The sequence below is a fragment of the Phyllobates terribilis genome, unplaced genomic scaffold, assembly GCF_046119375.1.
Source record: "Phyllobates terribilis strain yellow unplaced genomic scaffold, ASM4611937v1 Scaffold_11__3_contigs__length_659146591, whole genome shotgun sequence".
NCBI classification, from domain to species: domain Eukaryota; kingdom Metazoa; phylum Chordata; class Amphibia; order Anura; family Dendrobatidae; genus Phyllobates; species Phyllobates terribilis.
The window spans coordinates 510,939,769-510,966,912 of NW_027362771.1; the positions used below are offsets into that span (position 1 = coordinate 510,939,769).

Here is a 27,144-nt window from a genome sequence, read left to right on the forward strand (position 1 = left end):
TAGAGTTGTTTCTAGTTTTAAAATTGGAGAATTTAAAGGGGTATTTGAGCCTAAACAAGTTATCACCTATTTTTTATATAGTTGGCAATTGTCAAGATTGTTGTGGGTCTCACCGCTAGGACCCCATGATTGCCATTAGATCATGGCTTGGAGGAAATTAATGGAGGTCACAGGTCATGGATGCCCCCTGCCACTTCATCCGCCACTTCATCCAAGTACATGACACTGAATATACCTGAAGAGAACCATGTGCTGCGTTCTGTAATGAACTTAGTACCATTGACTTGCATGGGGCTGCTCAACCTGCTGTTCCAATCAACTCCTAGCTTCAGTCTCACAACCAGAGTAGATAAAGGGGCACAAGTTCTTGTGATCAGTGCGGATCTCAGTGGTAGGTTACCCACTAATGTAATGTTTTTTCACCTATCTAGGCTGGAACACTCTTTTTAAAAAGACATATTACTTCTTCGAAAAACACAAAATATGACAGATGATGAAATTAAAGGAGGACGCACATTCAGCTGAAGTGTATTGGAACATAGGGACCCTCTGGCTCTTGCACTACAGTACACACCACCGGCCAACAAGAGGCTGGCAGCTGACATGAGTGTGCCAGTCACGAGCGGCGCATGGCAATGACATCATGCGCTACTGAGGCCGTCACACTGAAGTCAGCTACAGAAGAGGACACCGCATGTCATGGGAACAGAGCAAGATAAGAAGAATTGTTTATTTTTTATGTTTTGGAAAACAGAATGGACATTATACCAGGAAGGGGTCCAGGATGGGGGTCATTATATGAGTAAGGAGCCCATGATGGGGGACATTATACCAGGATGGGGGACATTGTTACAAAAAGGTACCAGGATGGGGAACATTATTACAGTAAGAGGCACAAGATTGGGGACATTATACCAGGAAGGGGCCCAGGATGGAAGACATAATTACTGGAAGGGACTCAGGATGGGAGACATTATATCAGGAAGGAAGCCTTTATAACAGGAAGAAGCCCTGGACATGGGATCTTATAACAGAAAAGGACCGACTTTATAACAGAATGGGGGTCAGGATGGGGGACATTATTACAGAAAGAGGCCAGGATTTGAGACATTATTAAGGGAAGATACCATGATGAGGACTCTATTACACATGTATCTTTATAGGATATAGAAGGCTACAAAGGCCCTTACATCTGACCAACATGAAGGTGGGGTCCCAGGTACAATTTTTGCGCCGGTGCCCATGGGACTCTAGTTATGCCACTGCTCATAGACTATAGGAAGTGTGTGTTGAATAATGTGTGGGACGTCACATGGCCTCAAAATGCAAAAAATGTTGCAGAAGACATAATGAATTGGAGTTATCATGGGAAAGTACCATGCCAATAGCTTAACTTTTCACTGAGATCCCTGATCGGTAGATAAAAGTTGAACAAGTCAAATGCATGAAGGTTAGATCACAGTCTTGTAAGTGGAACATAAGAGCACGTAATGGCAGTCTACTGAATAGCTTCCAACAGAGCAGCCTCAAATACGTCATCTGCACCAGAGTAATAGAATACTGTGTATCTCAATATAAACGTCTATTATTTTGTGCATTTATGTGAAGCGCTGTGTCATATTCTTGGGTTGCGGCCAGGCATAGGTGGCGTCAGGAAAAAATAACTGCAGGGCATAAACTCAACAAAAAAACAGAAAGACTATTTTCTACTGCAACTTCAGAAATAGAATACCTGCGTCTCATTGAAGTCTTTCACCCCCACACAATACACCTGGGCTCCCAAATCACGGGATCTGTTTGCCTAAAAGATTAAAATAATAAATGATTAAAATACCTAAATGATTAAAGTGAAGCTTCTTCTATTACTAACACGTTTTTTGCATATTTTATGTTATGCTACAAAGAAACCATCAACGGGAAGGTGAACGGAGCAAGTAGAAGTGATAGGGATGTCAAATGGCTTCATTTTAGTAGTTGTAACTTACAGTTCTGTCTCATGTAAATGTCTACTACTCATGAATTCACTAATATTTGGGGCGCATTGATAGCAAGTGACATAAGTATCTAAATAGTCTGAATACTGTATCTCTATGCATGATGCTCACATTGGGTATTAGTGCTAAAGGGGATTCTTTTTTTAATTAAGGATTTTCAAAATGAGGCTATCTATCTATCTATCTATCTATCTCATATTTTTCTATTTCTTTTTTCTAACATCTTAGACTGGAAATAAATATACACTGCTTTTTCTGAACACTTACAGAACTTTTAAGGTGAGCATAAAGAATGGCTAAGATAAGAATAATTCTGGAATACTCCATCTTTCTCCATGGAATAATTTGCATTTGAATTTTGAGGAATTTTGCAATGACAACAAGTTTTAGTCATGTTGCGGATTGATCTGTACCTCTCGTTCTGCATAATAAAAGAGGTCCTCATGGAGCTCCCCGTCCGTCAAAGCAATTATAACACTTGCTGTCCTGTAACCTGCACAGATAAAAACATATAGTATGCAATCACTTAACAAACTATGTAAAACTTAAAAGGGTTCTCCACGAATGTAATAAAAAGGCCCCCGTCTCATAATTCAAATTGCAGCCCGTCCTAGTCATGTGTCAGGACGGGCTGTAGTCTAAATAAACACAGGTCCCCAGACTTAAAGGAGTTGGCCACTACTTTTTAGGATTTGCCCCAATCGATGGACCCTGTACCCCTAAGTGTTTTTCTAATTATCTTCTGCTGTCCTTCTTGCCTGTGAGCGGCGATACCACGGGCATGTGACCCAAGCTGATGTCATGTCAAGTGAGGCGTGACATCAGTGACGCAGTCCCCGCCGTGGATTCTGGGTTGTGGGCAGGGTTTCCCCACGCGTCACACCCAGCATCCACTGTGCACTTTCCCAATGACTGGGGAGAGGGAGAGCACGTGGTGGATGCTGGGTGTGACGCACAGGGCAACCTCGCCGAAAGCCCAGCATCCACCGTGGAACACAGAAGTAAGTCACCCCCGGCTGCAGCCGGAACTTGACGTGACATCAGTGGATGTCCGAGCCGGCTGCAGCCGGGGTTCACGTGATGCCTGTGAGCGGCCAGCTATAGCGCCGCTCACAGGCAAGAAGGACAGCAGGAGGTAATTAGGAAAATACTTCGGGTCACAGGATCAATCGACTGAGGCATTCATAAAAAGTAGTGGCCAACTTCTTTAAGTGTCAACTGACAGGAGCTGTATCATAATCAAACAAATCTATGTGAGCCAAGAAGTATGTGATATAAGAAGAAATAAATCATCTTTTTTTTCTCCAGCCTCACTCCTCTGCTCTCAGTCAGGTGAAGAGAAGATATATTCCTACTCCTGTCTCATCAGCTCACATAGGTACGTATGCTGACATTACAGCTCCTGTCACTTGAGACACAGGTCCTGGGAGCTGTGTTTCCTCAGACTGCAGCCTGTCTTGACATGTGAATTGGACACATTGCCTTTTGAATTATGTGACAGGGGCCATTTTATTACATTCTGGGAGAACCCATTTAATGAGAAACATAAATGACAAAAGAAATAATAGTTCTGTCTACAGCATATTTTACAGTAATAGAATCCAACTCCATAATTCACAAGTAATAACTCACATAGAGGTAACAATATATTTTCGAGTTTTCACATGTAATTTCAGTTAAAGTCCTTTACTGACAAAGGCCAAGGTTATACACCAAATTTGGTAGCGGCCAAAGATTTCAGTATGCTGCTGTTACAACATAATGCAAATGAATGGGGTCACATTGGGAAAATTGAGAAGATGAGAAAAGTCAGAACCAGTTGAATTTTTTTTGCAATATTCAACTTCTTTCCACCACCATTCAACACATAAGGTGGACATTCTGGGAGAGAATCAAAAGAACACTAGATGCATGCAATATATCTAGACATAGGGTCTTTTCTAAATGATAGGGAGAATAGATAATATTTTGCCTGACCAAACAGAGTAAATTTATATTTTATCATGAGATGACCCATTTAATAATAACCGTTTATGATCAATGGAAATAAGTTCTCAGAGTTGCATCAAGTCTAGAATCTACATCAAGTTCATCTTCACTTGTACAATATTTTGAACTTCTTACTTACTGTAGAAGAAAAAGTCCAACCATTTCAAATATGATTCTATGTATACCCTATAATGGGTTTGAGTCCTGATTGTAAGAAATATTGAAATGCTACATCATTCCATATATGACCAAATTTAAGGAAACTTAGTTATGCCTAAGCAGGGGCGGGTCTGAGGGCATTGATGCTTCAGCAGGGTTGGGCCAACTAATTTAGATGCTTAAGGCAATCATTGCAAATGATATAACGGGGACCACTGCTTGTGCTTGGCTACCACGAATATGCTTGGCGCTATTTACTCCGTTTTCCAGATTCCAGGGGTTGTCTTGGCCTTCTCACCCTTTAACCCCAGTACAGGGAACTTGATTTAACAGAAACCCCCTCAACTGGACCCACAGAGTTAGCTGCCGTTCAGTAGTATGAGCTGGCAATAAGAATGGTCTGGTAGCCAGGTCAGATCCACAAGGTCAGTAAAGAGACAAAATCACACGGAAGGAAAGTAATAAAAAAAAACGAGGCACAGTAAAAATCAGGAATGTCAACAGAGAGTCAAAGCAGGATATTGAGAACTTCACTTGGAGCAAGTCAAATTATAACTGGCAGTGGGCAGCTGGCTTTCAGGAGCTTAAATAGCCTGCTGCGGCCACACAGAAGGAAGCAAACACTGAAAAGTTAACTCCTAATATCCCAGTATAGACAGAATTACAAGTACCAGAAGACACAGAACTAGAGCTGTTGCCTCGCGTCGCAACAGAAGTAGAGACAGGAAGGGTAGATGCAGATGTCACATCCCCCTTCTCCTTTATTCAGCTCTTGTTACTGAGTGAAGTAGGGTCATAATTCTACATGAAATGACAGAAGGGGAATCATTATAAGCACAATACCGAGATCAAGTCTCCTTAAAGTGGTATTCTTAAGTTTGGATGTTATTCCCTATCCATAGGGATAGGGAATAACATACTGAATGCTGGAGGTCAGACCACTGGGACCCACTGATGAACAAAGAAATGGTCAGCATAGTAGTGCTGTTACTTTCTAAAGCTGGGGTCCTGGGTTCAAATCCCCCCCAAGCACTACGCCTGCAAGGAATTTGTATGTTCTGAACTTTGTGTGCGTTTTCTCTGGGATCTCTGGCTTCCTCCCACACTTCAGAGGCATACTGATGATAAAGAATTAAGGTTGTGAGCCCCAATGGGGACAGTGATGTTGATGTCTGTTAATGAATGGTGTTATATAAATGAGTAATTTAAATAAACACTTTTTCTGTGATTTCAATCATCTGTTGTTATATGAAATCTGCTAAAACTTAAAACAAAGGTTGACATTGTATAAGTGAGCCTTAAGCATAAAACCCTCTCCAAAAATTCTATACAATATATTAAATACATAAGAAAGTGTCAATCACATACCTTTGTAATTCTCATGATATATTTGCTCACTTGCCTGGATGAATAAAAAAAAAATTAATACACAGCCAAACAAAAATGCACTAGTTATCCTTGCCTTTCCCATCCGATCTATTATACCTATCTACTAATCTACACGTCGGGCCATGATTCATGTACACGTTCTTACCATGGTTTTGACAGATAGAACATGTACCCATTAAAATCTATGAGGCTGTTCACGTCTTTGCTTTTTTGCGACCGAGCGTATCTGATAAAAATAAACGACATGTCAAATCTTGATCTGATTTCTGATGAAAATAAACAAAATTTAAAAAAAATCTGTTTTTCTTGTGTGCCAATCTATGGCCACTGTAGTAAAACATTGACAACTACAACTTGCCAGCCCACCCACGATACGCCGTCCCTTTCATCCCAGGCATGTAAAAACAGATGGGGCACAAACAGCAACATCGAAATGAGAGATTGTAAGAGCAGGTCGTATATTCTCTCATCGGAGAGGATCGGGCAGATTATGAAAATTACACTCTGATCAGACTCTGAGCAAAGTTTAATCAGAGAAAGATCATAGTTTGATCTGATTTTCTCGTATGGCAATAAGATGGAAAAACAAATGTATCCATCTTCTCCATTCTGACAGTGTGCGGAAATCGGATCGATGTCATCCAAGTGCAGACCAATGGTTTCCAGGCACTCATTGACTTACATGGCCGAGTGCGATCCGAATATCAGATCAAACTTGGACATGCAGAATTTTTTTCCTCGGACAATCCCTGTGTGTGGAAAAAATCGGACATGTGCACGACCCAATAGAATAACATTGGTCCGAGTGTGATTTGATGTTTTGTTGGATTGAACTCGGACTGAAAATAAGCTAGTCAGCACCTGCCCTAAGGGTAAGTAAACTAAAAATGTACCCTAATTGTATATGTGGTTTCTTGAGAGCTTTATAAGAACCTTGAAAAGTTACCAGACCTTTTATATAGATTGGCAACTTTTAGACAAGGGGCATGTAGCATGGAGGTTGTAAGAATGGGTGTAAAATGGTTACTAGATGTGGGACTAAAATGATCTATATTTTGTGATGCATTTATTTACACTGTCGCCTCATCCAAGTTGTGCACTTGTCTCGCCGACCCTGTGCCATACTCATCAGCGCATTCATCAGCAGGAGAACTCTGAAATCCTGACAACATTTTCTGACATATTTGGATATTTTTTTTACATAATTCTATATATAAAGAAGAACATCATAGTTTTCAATGTATCTATGCCATAAACTTATAGAACTGGAGAAACAAATGGGTTATTCTGCGCTACTGTGGAGAAAAAACGAAGGAAGCCAATCCAATTTCAGGTGGTTTTATTTGTCAACGCGTTTCGAAGTATATAACTTCTTCATCAGAACAAACCACATGATTCTCCTCTCCAGTTTCTCTCTCTTATGCCATAAGCTTGGCATATACTTTTTGGCACATATGCTCCACTATTTATCAGGCTGTGACCTCCAATGGCCAAGGTGCCCAGTGGATTCAAGTTTTAAGATATCTAATTAAAGGGACAATAAAATGAGCACATTTTATCGATAATCACATTTCTCAAGAGTTGCATGATGCAATTTTCTCTAATTTTATTCATGTGTTTATGGAGTAGATTCCTGCAGGGCTTAGGAGGATTGTCAGATTTTGGCCCTAAAATAATACTTTATTATAAGGCTCATGTAACCACAACATCATTGCAATTAGAAAACTAGAAGGAGTGATGATGATTTTACGACATATAATAAACCTCCTAAAAGATCATGACCGTGCCTGGATTGCAGAAATGCATACAGATAGATTGTGCAAAGTTGCAAAATTGGAAACAATCAACAAGTAAAGTAACTGAATGTATTGAATCACATTATGTGTTGCATATGCCTTAATAAACTCATTGACTGAACAAACATAAAATGTGTGCGTTTGAGATCCAATAAATTTATTCCTCAAATCTTTTTTTTTATATATAGGAGTGATGGCTGGTAACATGGTGTGGTCGAAGGACTCAGATTAGTTAATTTTTCTTGAAATCTGTACCTTGCTTGCTAGCTTATGGTGCTTAACAAGTGTATTTTGACTTTATTGTTTTATATTTCCACCGGATCCCCTATTGTTCTTCATCTCTGTTGCTTGTGTGGGTTCATCTTATTAACATACACATTGTAGGGAAAATGAGGACCTTTGATCTGGGTTGCGAGCTTGCGACCAAATCTCATATGTATTTTATACATCTTTTTCAGCTTTTTAATGCACAGTTTTTCATTTTTATGCAGGATGCAGCCAGGCCCTTTAGAGTTGGTTGGGTGAATTGAGGTGTCTGTCCTTGTAGGCTGCACTTACATATTGTTGGGCAGCCCACCTGATCTAATAGTTTGGGTGTCACTAATAGACGCTAAGCCCGTCACCTGGCACCCTATATAAGCCTCATCTGTGTGCACTCATAATAAGAAAACAATTTGGATGTTGTGGGGAACCTGCACTGCTGGGATTGTGTCCAATAAAGGAGTCCAATTCAAGATAGGGTATCAGTGGGGTTTATTCTCTACACGTTTCGAAGTATTCTTGCTTCTTCAGGGGAACCACAGAAATTCACAGGATCTCTGCGGTTCTACAGAAGAAGTAAGAATACTTAGAGAGTAAACCCCACTGATACCCTTTCTTGAATTGACTCCTTTATTGGAGGTTACCCACAACTTCCGAATTGTTCTAATACTACATTGGTCTTATCAATCTGTGGAGCTGCAGCAGCTTTGATCCTTATTTGAAACCTTTCACAGCTGCATCAGGTGAGTGGTACCACCTTTTGCTGTAGTTTGGATAACACCCTATTGCACTTTTATTGTTTCGCCCTTATAATACAAGGCAGCACCCCTTCTATGAATGGTCGATGTGAGAGTGGTTGCTTCATCAGTATTTTGCACCTGTGCTGCCCCCGACTTTATCATGGGGGCCTGCCCCATCCTGTAGTTCATTGCTAATGTGACCTACCTTTCTTCTATGATTTTTTTGACATACATAATGGGTTTTTAAATCTGTGACATAAGTTTTTAAGTTATGCTATAAAATGTTTTGCTCTTTTGGATCTAAAACCCTCATATAAATTCTCTGTTTGATGCAACTTATCTGTATGTGTAAAGGAGTGGTAACAATAGGAATAGTAATATAATTTGTCTTATATAGTTGGGTATGAGTGTGAACCCAGGAACTTCATTCTTAAAAAAAATGCCAGGGAATGATACAGTTTTTTTGCTTACCCTCTCGATTCCATCATGCATATAAGTGTCTCCACCTGGCCGAACGTTCTTTAGCTCCTCCAGCCCCAACTTAATCTGTTCTCTGTGTTACAAAAAGTAAGAAAAAAACAATGTACAGTAGTGAGGAAATATTCTAGTTATCATGCTCAGACTTGGTTCAGATGGCTATAATGATAATGCAGCCTCATTTTATCATTCACTGATAACCACTATATTTGGACCTTCTGCAGTTCTGAAGAAGTCACTGTTAGGAGCTATGAAACCAGCTTTATAGTGCAAATAAAGGGGACATGTCTCCAATAATGGCTGCTATGTTTGGGTCATTGAAGTGATTACAATATATTCCATTGTTTTGCCGTATTATGTACCTAGAATGCAATATTTGGATAATAACTAGTACTGTCGACGTTTGTCAACTGTCCTGTGGTGATGACATGCCGACTAACTGCTGCAGCCAATCACTGACTGTACAATGCTACCATTACTGCTGCAGTCATGGGATCGTCTGGGCTACATCGTTACTGCAGGACATTTCACATGGTTCAGTGGGAGCAGCAATGCTGGAGCAGTGGGAGACTTACTAGGTGAATATGGAATTTTGTTATTTTATCACCTTAACTGCGTTTTGGGAAATTTTTAACAAATTCCTGACATCACATATAAGGCTACATTCAGAAGTGCTTTCATCACCATTTTCAATCAGTATTTCTAAGCCAAAACAAAGAGTCCTTCCAAAACACATCAGACCTACAAACCACTTTTGTACCTTAGTTTGTTCAACTCTTGGTTTTGGATGATGCAAAATAAAACCAAGTGTGAAAATTGCCATAGAATGAATCTACATGTAGAAAACAGATTTGGCTATGGTGAATCCATTGCAAAATAAGCACGTATTACATATGTATTTTTACTTTTGGAGATTTAACTTTTTTGCATTACAGAGGTAAATTTTTCTTTGGATTTAGAGCAGGGGCACATGGCTGATTTCCCACATGGACCAATGGTCTGCGTGGAAAAAAGGATCGAAACATGCATTACTTTGGCCTGATTTACAGACCAAACAAGTGTATATAAATTGCAGGCAGCACCTGAACTTGTCTGATATGTGGACGAGCACACGGAGCTGCACACGGTCATTGCCGCAGCCTCTACGCCCTCCCTGCAATGAAGTATCATCATGACCTCTGTTTTAGGGGCTAGGCTACTCCCTGCTTTAGTGAGCATGCGTCTGTTGTCAATTCGGACATATGCTCAGTAGGATCTTGTCACTGTGCAATATGCACAGTGACAGTGCACTCGCTCGCTGGCTCTGATCAGAAGCGACGAGCTGGCAAGAGAGCGCACTGTCAGTGCACATTGTAAAGAGAGAACAAGAGAGCAGAGTCCAGCACCGCCCCTGCAAGTGACATCACTTGCAGGAGTGGGGCTGATCTCTACTTGCAGCATACTTTGAAAGTCGCCGGGGTTCAAACCTCACGGTAGACTAATCAGCAAGGCGGGTCCACAGCTGCTTCTTCCTACAACTCCCTTAGAGTGACAGATCTCTCCCTTCATGCATGAGAGACCTGTCACTCAAGGGCAGCCAGCAGGAAGAAGCTGCCAGAGAACTACCTGTCTGACTAGTCTCTCGTGCATCTCAATCCTGGGCAGCCTTTAAAGTATGTTTTTCTCTGAAATGCCACAGTGTTTCAGAGTCAAACATATATGGCTGAAATCATGAGGCCAGCGTCTGATACATGCTGCCCATGTATCACCTTAACTGTGACAATGACTCTTAAAAAAATATTCGGAAACCATGATAATTGCTAGAAGTGACAATATTAGTATAATGAGTAATGCTTTACTGTCACAATTTATTTTTTTTACCATAAGTATTTATTTTGTATATTAGCAGTCTGTCAGCACTTACCTGTCATCTGTCAGTCGCATTAAAGTTTCTCCTGCTGTGGAAAACACAATGATAGACATTCGGAGCTGTGGGCTACAAGGGAGAACAAAACACAGGAAATTGCTTCATGACATATCTCTTATGGTTAAATGTACAAGCTTTAATCTAATCTCCCGACCATTAGGATTCCTGGTGCAGTGAACAGCACATATAATCCCTTGCAGTATCTCCTTTTATCCATTTGGTTCTCTTGGTAAGTGAACTGCACAGGACTAGAATAAAGTCTAAAGCTGATCGATATCACCCCATTGGAGGGAGTCCATCAACAAGGCTACTGATTCCAACCTACAACTCTCCAGAGATTTGGGCAGAACCATGTGCATGGAAACTATATGGAAGTGCACCTCACAGGTATCATAAGTACCACTGCAACACTTCTATATGACATCTGATGGAGCATGCCATACAGAGTCTGGCAAAAAATCCTCCAAATGTCCCAGCAAGAACTGATTGCATGTGTAAGTACATTATTGCATTAGATGAAGTGATCCATTTTGCCTGATCTTAATGACACTTGCCTTTACTCTTTTATGTATGGTTTGTAACACTAATATTGGTGGTATACTGACCTGATAAACTTCTCTGTCAAATGTTCCACAAAGTCATAGATTTCATTCCAGTGGTGGAGAACACTTCCAGACCTAGGAAACAACACAAGGTTTTTATAGATTATTACATACAGCATATAGGGTTCACTAACGAATCCAGATATAGGTATCAACATAGACTCAAACATTCGCCGATATCTAGATACAGTTATATGAAAAAGTTTGGGCACCCCTATTAATCTTAAGCTTAATGTTTTATAAAAATTGGTGTTTTTGCAACAGCTATTTCAGTTTGATATATGTAATAACTGTTGGACACAGTAATGTTTCTGCCTTGAAATGAGGTTTATTGTACTAACAGAAAATGTGCAATCTGCGTTCAAACAAAATTTCACAGGTGCATAAGTATGGGCACCTCACCAGAAAAGTGACATTAATATTTAGTAGATCCTCCTTTTGCAAAAATAACAGCCTCTAGTCTCTTCCTGTAGCTTTTAATGAGTTCCTGGATCGTGGATGAAGGTATTTTTGACCATTCCTCTTTACAAAACTATTCCAGTTCAGTTAAGTTTGATGGTCGCCGAGCATGGACAGCCCTCTTCAAATGATCCCACAGATGTTCAATGATATTCAGGTCTGATTTCTGATCACATCCCAGTTCATGATCGCATTAGATAACCATTAATGAATAATATAACCATATTTTAACCATGTTGTATACTTTGTCAAACTTAGAGAACAGTCCAACTCACTGCAGGTATATGATCAATGACTTGATGTGTTCGTAATGGTAATTCCCTTTGCATCACTCCACAAGCCCCATGCTTCCTTGAGGCAACTTCTCACCAAGTTACCAGCAAATCCAGAGACAGATTGTTTCCAAGGCACATTGATGACAATTTCATGGTGTCTTGGAAACAATTTTTCTCCATCAATGACTTGATATTATATCCATATTTCATCTACTAAATGAATAGCAGAGTAATTAGTAAACTAACAAGACATCCAACAAGCCCACATAAAAAGCTCCCTTTCTTGTGTTCTCCATAGGTCAGCTCTGCACACCTTTACATGTGGACCTTCTCACTACTATCTTGGTGAAAGACTATGTTAGTAATGCAAAAAACTACATCATAGGTTGTTTCTCAAAGTTCTGTTGCTATAATAAATGGTATATTGGAGAACCTCCCAATGTCTATAACACGACAGTCCAGAACAAAGGTTTGGTGGTATCTCTTCATCTTATGCTATGAAGACCTCTGATTCACTTGTAGATTTTTTTTATCCATCCGATTAATTTCTGAGCATGCATGGCTGCTTCTCCAGGACAAGCTCATGAGAATAATTGGGAGGACTTAGTTGTGGGATATTAGAGTATGGACTACGGTTAAGCCATTCAAGCATGGTGCTTTCTTGGGATTAGCACAAACCTGTGGTTAGACTCACACAAATCTGAGGTTTATGACAGTTTTACAAGTGCTTTATCTTCACATTGTCAACATGCCTCTATGGGATTATAACGATGTTGAGTAATACTAAAAATTGCCTATGTGATCAAGTCATAGGTAGAATATCATAATTTCAATTGATAAAATGAAAAATATTCTCTAACTTTAGTTGTCCTGGAAAGTTCTATCAAATATGACCTCAGATACTTGGACCTTTAAGGACACAAAACGTCAGAAGGACAATGAATCCCAGGCCTCCATATCCCCTACAGTTCACTGTTTATTCCAGACATGCTGGCCAACTTTATAGCAGAAATACATCATGTGGATTTAATGAGTTACCATAAATATTGTGAGCTGAAGCTGCTGACTGAGCAGATCTTACAAGCACCACTGCCAAAACACGCGGGGAAAGAATAGGAGACAGTAAATTCCTATTCCTTCCATAAGTAAAGCGATAGCAGTCGTGGTGATACTGTACAAATACTCTGTGTTCCTGGTAGGGTCCTTGTGTTACTTTCTAAGGACACATTATGAAGCCAAGTTCTCCAGGTGGCAGGAAAATGGAATTCCTAAACATGGCCAGAAATTAATCATATTGCCAGGCTGATGTAGGCCATGATGTTCATGCAAGACTATATTAATATTGTTTCAACTCAATAAGTTTCGATTTAAATTGCATATTTTAAAAAGAATTAAACACCGTGACCGATGGCAATGTCCCTCTGAGACTTGTCCCATAACAGCTGGAGAGTCTAAGACTGCCAATGTCAAATAATTGTATGGAGGAGTAATTTGGCATCAAAGCAAGCACAGTTATTTTCTTTTCTAACTTTAAAGAAATCCTACACTGTCATAAAAAACTGGACAGGGTGCCACCTTTTGAAATGTACCTTGCCTTCCTTTTCTGCCTGCCTGACTGTGAAGCTTGCGGATGAGAGCAGCGATGCAAGAGAACATATACTAGACAGGGGTCTCAAACACGCGGCCCGCGGGCCGCATGCGGCCCCTGAGGCTGCTTTATGCGGCCCGCAGGCACAGACCCCTTGACGATCCCGACCTGGTCCAGGAGGAGCCGCCGACAGCAGCGCTGAATTGCCGCACACAGACTGTTTCCCAGCACAGCATTTTCAATGTCAGCCGCCGGCCAATCAGAGGCCAGCAGCTGATATCTGCGTGTCGGCGCAGCGAGTATGATGTCATTGCCATATGCAGATGTCAGCTGCTGGCCTCTGATTGGCCGGCGGCTGACATTGAAAATGCTGTGCTGGGAGACAGTCTCTGTGCGGCAATGCAGCGCTGCTGTCGGCGGCTCCTCCTGGACCAGGTCGGGATCGTCAAGGGGTTGGACTCTGTGGTGCCTGCGGGCCGCATGTGCAGAAAGGAGGACAGGTGAGAATCATCTTTTTTTTTTTTCTATTTTATGTGTGTGAAGAACAGCACAGGGGGCACATAGCCACAACATGGGGACCGGGATGGGGCACAGAGCCACAAGAGGGGACCTGGATGGGGCACATAGCCACAAGAGGGGACCTGGATGGGGCACATAGCCACAAGATGGGGACCTGGATGGGGCACAGAGCCACAAGATGGGGACCTGGATGGGGCACAGAGCCACAAGATGGGGACCTGGATGGGGCACATAGCCACAAGATGGGGACCTGGATGGGGCACATAGCCACAAGAGGGGACCTGGATGGGGCACAGAGCCACAAGAGGGGACCTGGATGGGGCACAGAGCCACAAGAGGGGACCTGGATGGGGCACATAGCCACAAGAGGGGACCTGGATGGGGCACATTAGTACAAGATGGAGACCTGGATGGGGCACATAGCCACAAGAGGGGACCTGGATGGGGCACAGAGCCACAAGAGGGGACCTGGATGGGGCACATAGCCACAAGAGGGGACCTGGATGGGGCACATAGCCACAAGAGGGGACCTGGATGGGGCACATAGCCACAAGAGGGGACCTGGATGGGGCACATAGCCACAAGAGGGGACCTGGATGGGGCACATAGCCACAGGATGGGGACCTGGATGGGGCACATAGCCACAAGATGGAGACCTGGATGGGGCACATAGCCACAAGATGGGGACCTGGATGGGGCACATAGCCACAAGATGGGGACCTGGATGGGGCACATAGCCACAGGATGGGGACCTGGATGGGGCACATAGCCACAGGATGGGGACCTGGATGGGGCACATAGCCACAAGAGGGGACCTGGATGGGGCACATAGCCACAAGATGGGGACCTGGATGGGGCACATAGCCACAAGATGGGGACCTGGATGGGGCACATAGCCACAAGATGGGGACCTGGATGGGGCACATAGCCACAAGATGGGGACCTGGATGGGGCACATAGCCACAGGATGGGGACCTGGATGGGGCACATAGCCACAAGAGGGGACCTGGATGGGGCACATAGCCACAGGATGGGGACCGGGATGGGGCACATAGCCACAGGATGGGGACCTGGATGGGGCACAGAGCCACAAGATGGGGACCTGGATGGGGCACATAGCCCCAAGATGGGGACCTGGATGAGGCACATTAGTACAAGATGGGCGCCAGGATGGGGAACGTTGCCACAGGATGGGGACCTGGATGGGGCACATAGCCACAGGATGGGGACCTGGATGGGGGACATTAGTACAAGATGGGGACTTGGATGGGGAACATTACTACAAGATGTTTTCCATTATTACTATATGATGCTAATTGTAAGACAATATTACTGTATGTGGCCAATTGGGGGAAATAAAATTGTAAAAAAAATAAAAAAATAAAATAAAGCATGAAAAAATATTGGGCACTAAAAATGCTGTTTTATATGTAAACTAAAGCAAACACAAAAAAGTGCACGTTTATTATCGCCACATCCATAACGACCCAAGCCATAAAAAAATAAACACGGCAAAAATTTTCAAAAGGTGTATACAAAAAAAATGGTATCACTAAAAATGTCACATTGAACAAAGAATGCGGCCCCCCAAATTCAAATTTTTTCCATGTGCGGCCCATATACCCAGCCAAGTTTGAGACCCCTGTACTAGAGTCTTTGCTACCGAAGAGGGCTCTTATCCACAGAACTTAAAGGGAATATGTCACCAGATTTTTACTACCCCATCTGAGAGCAGCATGATGTAGGGGCAGTGACCCTGATTCCAGTAATGTGTCACTTACTGGGCTGCTTGCTGCAGTTTTGATAAAATTCCTGTTTTATCTGCTGCAGATCTAGCAGTTCTCGGAATGCTGAGCTCTGTATAACCCCGCCTACGCCACTGATTGGCAGCTTTCTGCATACACTGGTCATAAGCAGAAAGCTGCCAATCAGTGATGGGGCGGGGTTATAAAGAGCTCATGAATATGTAGGACTACATGCCAGCAGGTTTACTAATCTTCTAATGATGATCTCCTGATGATAAAATAGTAATTGTATCTAAACTACAGGAAGCAGTCCAGTAAATGATTCATCGCTGGAATCTGGGTCTCTGTGATGCTCTCAGATTAGGTGGCAAAAACCTGTTGACAGATTCCCTTTAAAAAGGATCTGCCTCTAGCTTTATACTTACCCATCTGAGAGCAGCATAAAAACAGCACAGAAACTCTGATTCCAATACTGCGTAACTTACTGGGCTCTTTGCTATTGGATACAATGCTGTCTTAACTCCTGCATCTCTGCTAGTCCTCCTGGATATTCATCTCTTCCCCAACACTGATTGTCAGCCTTCTGCCTATGCACAGTGAAGACAAAAAGCTGCCAATCACTATTGTGGATGGGGTTGGTTAGTGCTTTTTATTGCGCGGTTTAGCAGAAATGCAGCAGATAAAACAGTAATCTTACCAAAACTACAGCAAAAAGCCAAGAAAGTGACCCACCACTGGAATAAGAGTATTTGTACCTATTTTATGGTGACTTCAGATTGTAAACCATAAACCAAGCTACAGATTCCCATTAAAGATCCTCTGACATATTATGGTATTATGATAGGTGAGGACTTTATTACAGGGTTGACATTTTGTCTCAAGAGCTTCATTTTATGCCTCTGGGAAGAGCACTCATATAAAAGAATCAATGCTCCCCTAACATTTTTAATAATGCCCCCTGTGCCATTTTCTGATGTGCCGTCTGTAAGTATTGACTCTTAAAAAAAAAATAAAAATGGGAAAAAAAATAACTGGATTTATTCTCTTTCATCAGCCTTGCTGTAGGGTCATAACCACCTTAAGCACCGTTCCAGCTCCCATGGAGCTTTCTTAGAATCCCATTTGGCAATTATGCCTCATTATACAGTCAATATGTGTCCTGTAACACTGTATATGACAGTTGGGATAATGGTATATTCATACAGAGCAGATTTATAGCAGAAATTGACAGTAATTGAAAAATAGGCTGTTCCTGCAACAAACACAAGGATTTCTGCAGGCCGAATTCAGATGAATTGGACATTTATAGAAATTTCTGCAACAACCATAACAAGTGTAAATGTACTCTTACAAGCCCTATGGTAGATGTAATGCATCCATATGGGCTGTGAACCAATTTTCCCAGAAACAGATATAATAAAGCTGACAACAAATAAGAGACCTTTTTTTGGGGGGGAGGTGCGGACTGTTTTTCTTTTCTTTTTAATTTTAGAGCCGTTTTGCAATGCTACATTCTAGGAATGTTATAGCAACAACATTTCTTTATCTACCTTTCATCTGTCTCCAGATTTCCAGTAATACGATTGTCTCTAGTCTCGCATCCCGTCATGATCTGTGCCATTTGGAAGTGTTGGGAAATCTTCTTTCTGGCCCTTCCTGTGTGTGATCACACAGCTAAAACATTACATGGATGGCTCATGTTTCCCCAAAATACTCCTGAGACGTCTCTTAGAAAAAAAAAGCTTTATTTCTCCTCTTTCCAGTAACGGAACTAAAATCCACTTTGGGATCGGCAAAGACTTTTTCTGCTTACACATCAATCCCTCCGTTCCACTTCAAATGCCTTTCTGTAGAGTTCACAGTCTTGGCCTATTAACGTCTGTAGTGAAACCACTTCACAAGCTGATTGTATACAGCTCATCCTTCTTGCTGAGGCTAGCAAAGAAGGTAGGTCCCCTGACATCTGAAAAACAATCCTAAACACACTGCATTTACTGGTAACGCTATGTATGACACATCACTTTACCTTTACTAGACCTTTTGGGCATAACTCCAAACTTTTTAGATAGTCAAAGAGGTATGAAAAATATATTTTCTCAAGCTTACCGATACGCATGAAAAGATTTTAATAATTTATATATTGACAAATTTTTTTTTAATTATCACTAAATTAGAATATCATCAAAAAGTTAATTTATTTCAGTTCTTCAATACAAAAAGTGAAACTCATATATTTTATAGAGTCATTACAGAGTGATCTACAGTACAGACCAAAAGTTTGGACACACCTTCTCATTTAAAGATTTTTCTGTATTTTCATGACTTTGAAAATTGTACATTCACACTGAAGGCATCAAAACTATGAATTAACACATGTGGAATTATATACTTAACAAAAAAGTGTGAAACAACTGAAAATATGAAAATATGCAGAGGTGACTCTTGGTCTTCCTTTCCTGGGGTGGTCCTCATGTGAGCCAGTTTCTTTGTAGCACTTGATGGTTTTTGCAACTGCACTTGGGGACACTTTCATAGTTTGCCCAATTTTTCGGACTGACTGACCTTCATTTCTTAAAGTAATGATGGCCACTCGTTTTTCTTTACTTAGCTGCTTTTTTCTTGCCATAATACAAATTCTAACAGTCTATTCAGTAGGACTATCAGCTGTGCAACCACCAGACTTCTGCACAACACAACTGATGGTCCCAACCCCATTTATAAGGCAAGAAATCCCACTTATTAAACCTGACAGGGCACACCTGTGAAGTGAAAACCATTTCCGGTGACTACCTCTTGAAGCTCATCAAGAGAGTGCCAAGAGTGTGCAAAGCAATCATCAAAGCAAAAGGTGGCTACTTTGAAGAACCTAGAATATAAGACATATTTTCAGTTGTTTCACACTTTTTTTGTTAAGTATATAATTCCACATGTGTTAATTCATAGTTTTGATGCCTTCAGTGTGAATGTACAATTTTCAAAGTCATGAAAATACAGAAAAATCTTTAAATGAGATGGTGTGTCCAAACTATTGGTCTGTACTGTATTTCAAGTGTTTATTTCTGTTAATGTTGATGATTATGGTTTACAGCCAATGAAAACACAAAAGTCATCAACTCATAAATTTGAATAATTAACAAAAAACACCTGCAAAGACTTCCTACCCATTTAAAAAGGTCCCATAGTCTGTTTCAGTAGGCTCCACAATCATGGGGAAGACTGCTGACTTGACAGATATCCAGAAGGCAGTCATTGACACACTCCACAAGGTCCCAGAGTTCCAATTTTTATTTGGAAATCAGGGTCCCAGAGTCTGGAGGAAGAGTGCAGAGGCCACAATCCAAGCTGCTTGACGTCTAGTGTGAAGTTTCCACAATCAGTGATGGTTTGGGGAGCCATGTCATCTGCTGGTGTAGGTCCACTGTGTTTTATCAAGACCAAAGTCAGCGCAGCCGTCTACCAGGAAATTTTAGAGTACTTCATGCTTCCCTCTGCCGACAAACTTTTTGGAGATGGAAATTTCATTCTCCAGCAGGACTTGACACCTGTCCACACTGCCAAAAGTACCAATACCTGGTTTACAAACAACAGTATCACTGTGCTTGATTGGCCAACAAACTCGCCTGACCTTAACCCCATAGAGAATTTATGGGGTATTGTCAAGAGGAAGATGAGAGACACCAGACCCAACAATGCAGACGAGCTGAAGGCTGCTATCAATGCAACCTGGGCTTCCATAACACCTCAGCAGTGCCACAGGCTGATCGCCTCCATGCCACGCCGCATTGATGCAGTAATTGATGCAAAAGGAGCCCCGACCAAGTATTGAGGGCATTCACTGAACATCCTTTTCAGTAGGCCAACATTTCGGATTTTAAAAACATTTTTCAAGCTGTTGTTATAAAGTATTCTAATTTACTGAGATAATGCCTTTTGTGTTTTCATTGGCTGTAAGCCATAATCATCAACATTAACAGAAATAAACATTTGAAATAGATCACTCTGTTTGTAATGACTCTATATAATATACGAGTTTCAGTTTTTGTATTGAAAAACTGAAATAAATTAACTTTTTGATGATATTCTAATTTAGTGAGATGCACCTGTAAATGTTTAAAGGTAATCTGTCACCCCCTGGCACTTATCTGACCTCTACTATGGGCATACATGTGATAGAAATGTAAATCTACAGTATACTTACCTGTATGCCTCATATTAGAGGTCTGGTTGCTGTGAAATGTCTTTTTATTCATACAAGTTTCTGATGTGTTCCAGTCCTGGGTCCCTGAAGAAATCTCACCTTCTGTGGTAATTATAATGTTTCCCCCCTCCCCTGCATGTCACAGTGCCCTGTGATGTGCAGTTGCAGCAGCCAAATCCAGGCACTGTGACGTGCAGGGGAGGGGGGAATCATTGTAATTCACACAGTAGGTGGGGATTTCTTCCTGTCCCCGGACCTGGAAGCATCAGAAACTTGATTGAATAAAAAGACATTTCACAGCAACAAGACCTCTAATATGGGGCACACAGATAAGTGTATATTTACATTTTTATCACCTGTATGCCCATATTAGAGGTCAGAAGAAATATAATGATGTTTGAGTCTTTCCATTCATTGGTTGTTGATGATCATGTGCCCTCCCAGCATATGATACAAATGTTGGAGGGCAGGGGGGTTTTTCACTGACAATGATTAAGGAAGGTATTCTGAAACACGTCTGTGACTAAATTGTTCTCTTGTGCTACTACTAAATTTGTCTCTGGATATTATTCCATTTTAAAGTTTTTTCATCAAAGGCTATTTTTACAAGTTTATTACGCTGGAGCTTTTTGCCTTCAGAAGAAATATGGTAAGTTTATTCATACAAATCTATTTCTCATGTAAAAAGGAATATAGACATTTAAGGAGAGTCATTCATCACAAAGTGACTGCTCAAACCAAGCGCAGGTGCTTGGTACACAATTTACGTGGCCATCAGTTCAGTGAACCTTTTTTCATCAATCTCTGCCCTTCTCTTGTTCCTGTGAAGACAAGCTGTTAATCAATGAAGAGGGCTGCAGAGACAGATAAAATAAGTAGCTGAGAAGGTGTACTGAAAAGTTTGGACATGCTAAGGGTGCGCTAAGCTCATGTGCTCAGTTTGAACAGTCATTTTCTGCTGACAGACTCCCTTTAAGAGCAAAGGGTATCAAAAGTACTTGGGTAAAAAATAGAGACTGTCCTGCCAAAACAGACACACTTGAGAGGAATGCTGCTAGGATATTGCATAGGGCACGCAAAGTTCTAAACAATTCTCCGATTGAACGCATCCTTTTGTCTCTTTTTTCTCAATGTGGGTGTTTTCTCAATAGGATGCATGCATTTAGAAGTCGTCTAACGTGACATACAGTACAGACCAAAAGTTTGGACACACCTTCTCATTTAAAGATTTTTCTGTATTTTCATGACTATGAAAATTGCACATTCACACTGAAGGCATCAAAACTATGAATTACCACATGTGGAATTATATACTTAACAAAAAAGTGTGAAACAACTGAAAATATGTCTTATATTCTAGGTTCTTCAAAGTAGCCACCTTTTGCTTTGATGACTGCTTTGCACACTCTTGGCATTCTCTTGATGAGCTTCAAGAGGTAGTCACCGGAAATGGTCTTCCAACAATCTTGAAGGAGTTCCCAGAGATGCTTAGCACTTGTTGGCCCTTTTGCCTTCACTCTGCGGTCCAGCTCACCCCAAACCATCTCGATTGGGTTCAGGTCTGGTGACTGTGGAGGCCAGGTCATCTGGCATAGCACCCCATCACTCTCCTTCTTGGTCAAATAGCCCTTACACAGCCTGGAGGTGTGTTTGGGGTCATTGTCCTGTTGAAAAATAAATGATGGTCCCCAACAGTGTCACCAGCAAAGCACCCCCATACCATCACACCTCTTCCTCCATGCTTCACGGTGGGAACCAGGCATGTAGAGTCCATCCGTTCACCTTTTCTGCGTCGCACAAAGACACGGTGGTTGGAACCAAAGATCTCAAATTTGGACTCATCAGACCAAAGCACAGATTTCCACTGGTCTAATGTCCATTCCTTGTGTTCTTTAGCCCAAAAAAGTCTCTTCTGCTTGTTACCTGTCTTTAGCAGTGGTTTCCTAGCAGCTATTTTACCATGAAGGCCTGCTGCACAAAGTCTCCTCTTAACAGTTGTTGAAGAGATGTGTCTGCTGCTAGAACTCTCTGTGGCATTGACCTGGTCTCTAATCTGAGCTGCTGTTAACCTGTGATTTCTGAGGTTGGTGACTCGGATAAACTTATCCTCAGAAGCAGAGGTGACTCTTGGTCTTCCTTTGCTGGGGCGGTCCTCATGTGAGCCAGTTTCTTTGTAGCGCTTGATGGTTTTTGCAATTGCACTTGGGGACACTTTCAAAGTTTGCCTAATTTTTCGGACTGACTGACCTTCATTTCTTAAAGTAATGATGGCCACTCGTTTTTCTTTACTTAGCTGCTTTTTTCTTGTCGTAATACAAATTCTAACAGTCTATTCAGTAGGACTATCAGCTGTGTATCCACCAGACTTCTGCACAACACAACTGATGGTCCCAACCACATTTATAAGGCAAGAAATCCCACTTATTAAACCTGACAGGGCACACCTGTGAAGTGAAAACCATTTCTGGTGACTACCTCTTGAAGCTCATCAAGAGAATGCCAAGAGTGTGCAAAGCAGTCATCAAAGCAAAAGGTGGCTACTTTGAAGAACCTAGAATATAAGACATATTTTCAGTTGTTTCACACTTTTTTGTTAAGTATATAATTCCACATGTGTTAATTCATAGTTTTGATACCTTCAGTATGAATGTACAATTTTCATAGTCATGAAAATACAGAAAAATCTTTAAATGAGAAGGTGTATCCAAACTTTTGGTCTGTACTGTATATTGCATTGCAATTATGAAATAGGACAAGATAAATATGTGATAATTGGATTAGCAGGTACAATATTCCTTATGCCATCTAATGACTGGCAAAATGCCATCCAATATTATGTGGTAAAAATTGGAGCCTGCTTTTAATTTGGCAGCAAAGGGGAGAAGCAGCTGGAATGTTATAGAAAGAGCTAAGGTTAGCCAACTGATCACCATCTACAAGACATTCTTGACACATCCTATCAAGGTTTTTTGCCATGTACACCACCGGATAAGCGGTAACTTGCTGATCAGAGGGTGTCTGGGGCACACACTGATTCTGAGAATGGGGTTTTAAAATGCTCCTACATATAACGGAGTGCTAGCTGCCACGCTGGTGGATGTGGACCCACTGCGCCACGGGCCGGGCTTACCCTGGTGGGGTGTAACTAAGCAGCTACCTGGTTCTTCACTAGAGCCTCTGATGGTGAGGATAGACTTTTGCTGCAGGTAGCCACGAGGAATCACTCCAGGGCAGTCGTTGGTACTTCATCAGCTGACCCCAGGGGTCAGGGATGCAGGTACAGACTCAGAGTGTTAGGCAGGACAGGATCATTGGTGTTATGGATATTGGTGCCGGTTCAGACAGAAGAGGTTCAGATTTGGACAGAATACCTGGTTCAGACAGGACAGGCTCAGAATCACTGGACAGGTACTGGTGCAGGATCGCAGAATGGGTATAGGAAAAGGGACCTAACAGACTAGTAGCTTAGAGACACACTAGATACTGAAGTTTCTCAGGCACCTCCCTCAGGGGAGGGTGCCTTTAATACCTAATGCCTCCCAGCTATAGGCTGGGGACATTTCCAGGTTACGTGCGGTGCCCCTTTAAGAAGCGGGGAACGTGCGCGCCCTAAGCGCTTTGCTGGGAGACCTGCGTGATGTGCAGGAGCTGGAGATGCTGACAAGCAGTCGTAACAGTGAGCATGTTGGCGTCCCTGCCGGGGGAGAAGGGGAAGCTGGAAGGGACGCAAATGTTACAGAAGCCACATAAGTAACTCTGTTAAGATTGCTCGAAATATTCTGTGGATAGGTGATATCTTGCAAAGTCTCCCAAGAAAATTTAGCTTGGATGATTAATAACTTGATCCCTACATTGTGGCAGCTAAAGGCAGATGCCTTTATTCCCTCCCCTTGTACAGGGCCATTAACTATATGAATCCTACAGAGCTAAGTAAGCTCTTCGCTTACAAACAATACTTCCATTCGAGATCAGTCTACTCCCACCATTTTTCAACTAATTTTTTGGACAGAGTTTATTCCCTGCTCCTTCATAGAATAAAGAATATTCAGAGCATAACATCATCGTATTTTATGCTATGCAACAATCATTTTGGCAGCAGAACTGGAATGCTTGTTTGGGTCTGTATCATTGTGTTGACTCAAGCTCCACGTCTTGGGACAAGTGGATGAGTTTAGTTACTCAATACTTTTGGTCACTGTAAAGCTGACCATAGACATTACATAAAAACTATCCAAAATGAATAATTCCAGTCAGATGAAAGTTTTCCCCAATGTTTGTGACCAGTTGTATTATATAATAATTACCTAACTGTACAGTCAATGAATTAATTTCTGAATTGCAAAATTGCCTACATTGTTGTACAAAGTACTAAAATATATTGGTGGACAAGTGATGCATTCGGATGGGTTTAGTGTTTTTTTGTGACTTCCCCTTCTTATCCTTAGTAAGAAGGATAATATGACTGTCATAAATGTAATGCCAAAATAGGACCAATCCCTTAGAGTCTAGACCATCTCTTGAGAGGGGACGTGCCACCTTCTTATGGAAGATTGAAGCATGGCTTCATCATAAATTGAAATGGAAAAAGAGCTGACACTGATTATAAATGACAAAAAAGAGCCCTGACCCCTTTTTATTCTACGACTCGTTGGCGTACCACCAATAGCAGCAAATTACGTGCCCCTTTCCCCTTGCATCGTACTTTCAACTGTTTTGGCAGCCTGGATATTGATGCAGTTGAAAACAATTATGGGAGAGGGAGCTTTCAGCTCCCATCATTCCCTCTCTGCGTCTAAGCTCTGTGACGTATCAGAGCAGAGGGCATGATGATGACGTCACTACAGCGCGCCCTCTGTGCCGAGCAGTGCAGAGAGTCAGAAGACACGCAGCAGAAACCGGAGCAGCAGGGAATGGGGAGAGGTGAGTATTTGTTTATTTTTTTTTAAAATACAGAAAACTTTGTGGTTCCCATAATACTGTTTGGAGGACTATATGGGGGCCATATTACCATATGGAGGACTATATTGGGCCCATTATACTGTATGGAGGACTATGTGGTACCCATAATACTATATGAAGTACTATATGGGGCCCATCATGCTGCATTGAGGACTAAGTGGTGCCCATTATACTGCATAAGGGACTAAGTGGTGTCCATAATACTGTAAGAAGTAATTTGTGGTGGCCATAACTCTGTATGGAGGACCTTGTGATGCCCATAAAATTGTATGGAGGACTATATGGGGCCAAAAATGCTGTATGGAGGACTATATGGGGCCATATTACTGTATGGAGGACTATGTGATGCTTATTATACTGTATGGAGGACTATGTGGGGCTTATAATACTGCATGGAGGTCTATGTGGTGCTCATAATACTATATGGTACACTATATGGGGCCCATCGTACTGTACGAAGGACTAAGTGGTGCATATAATACTGCATGGAGGACTATGTGGTGAACATAATACTGTATGAAGGAGTATGTGGTGCCCATAATACTGAATGGAGGACTATGTGGTGCCCATAATACTGTATGGAGGACTATGTGGTGCCCATAATACTGTATAGACGACTATGTGGTGCCCATAAAATTGTATGGAGGACTATATGGGGCCCAAAATACTGTATGAAGGACTATGTGGTGCACATAATACTGCATGGAGGACTATATGGTGAACATAATACTGTATGAAGGAGTATGTGCTGCCCATAATACTGTAAGGAGGACTATGTGGTGCCCATAATTCTGTATGGAGGACTATGTGGTGAACATAATACTGCATGGAAGACTATATGGGGCCCAAAATACTGTGTGGAGGACTATATGGGGGCCATATTATTGTATGAGGACTATGTGGTGCTTATAATACTGTATGGAGGACTATGTAGTGCTCATAATACTATGTGGAGCACTATATGGGGCCCATCATACTATAAGAAGGACTATGTGGTGCACATAATACTGCATAGAGGACTATATGGTGAACATAATAATGTATGAAGGAGTATGTGGTGCCCATAATACTGTATGGAGGACTAAGTGGTGCACATAATACTGCATGGATGACTATGTGGTGAACATAATACTGTATGAAGGAGTATGTGGTGCCCATAATACTGTATGGAGAACTATATGGTGCCCATAAGACTGTATGGAAGACTATGTGGTGAACATAATACTGCATGGAGCACTATATGGTGCCCATTAAACTGTATGGAGGATTATGTGATGCCCATAATATTGTATGGAGGACTATGTGGTGCCCATAATATTGTATGGAAGACTATGTGGTGCCTATAATACTGTGTGGAGGACAATGTGGTGCCCATAATACTGTATGGAGGACTATGTGGTGCCCACAATACTGTATGGAGGACTATATGGGGCCCAAAATACTGTATGAAGGACTATGAGGTGCACATAATACTGCATGGAGGACTACGTGGTGAACATAATACTGTATGAAGGAGTATGTGCTGCCCATAATACTATATGGAGGACTATGTGGTGCCCATAATTCTGTATGGAGGACTATGTGGTGAACATAATACTGCATAGAAGACTATATGGGGCCCCAAATACTGTATGGAGCACTATATGGGGGCCATATTACTGTATGAGGACTATGCGGTGCTTATAATACTGTATGGAGGACTAAGTGGTGCACATAATATTGCATGGGTGACTATGAGGTGAACATAATACTGTATGAAGGAGTATGTGGTGCCCATAATACTGTATGGAGAACTATATGGTGCCCATAATACTGTATGGAGGACTATGTGGTGAACATAATATTGTATGGAGGATTATGTGATGCCCATAATACTGTAAGTAGGACTATGTGGTGCCCATAATATTGTATGGAGGACTATGTGGTGCCTATAATACTGTGTGGAGGACAATGTGGTGCCCATAATACTGTATGGAGGATTATGTGGTGCCCACAATACTGTATGGAGGACTATATGGGGCCCAAAATACTGCATGAAGGACTATGTGGTGCACATAATACTGTATGGAGGACTATGTGGTGCCCATA

At 41.7% G+C, this 27,144-nt stretch overlaps 1 protein-coding gene across 1 annotated transcript in view; it reads right to left on the reverse strand.

Moving 5' to 3' along the window:
* Positions 1-27,144, reverse strand: part of ANTXR1 (ANTXR cell adhesion molecule 1) — a 214,380-nt gene that overhangs the window by 128,900 nt on the left and 58,336 nt on the right. The window contains exons 2-7 of the mRNA XM_073653634.1: positions 11,317-11,388; positions 10,709-10,780; positions 8,800-8,881; positions 5,511-5,544; positions 2,408-2,487; positions 1,733-1,801 (exon numbers count right to left, since the gene is read on the reverse strand). Coding sequence (XP_073509735.1) covers positions 1,733-1,801; positions 2,408-2,487; positions 5,511-5,544; positions 8,800-8,881; positions 10,709-10,780; positions 11,317-11,388 — 409 coding nt within the window. The remainder of the gene's footprint in view (positions 1-1,732; positions 1,802-2,407; positions 2,488-5,510; positions 5,545-8,799; positions 8,882-10,708; positions 10,781-11,316; positions 11,389-27,144) is intronic.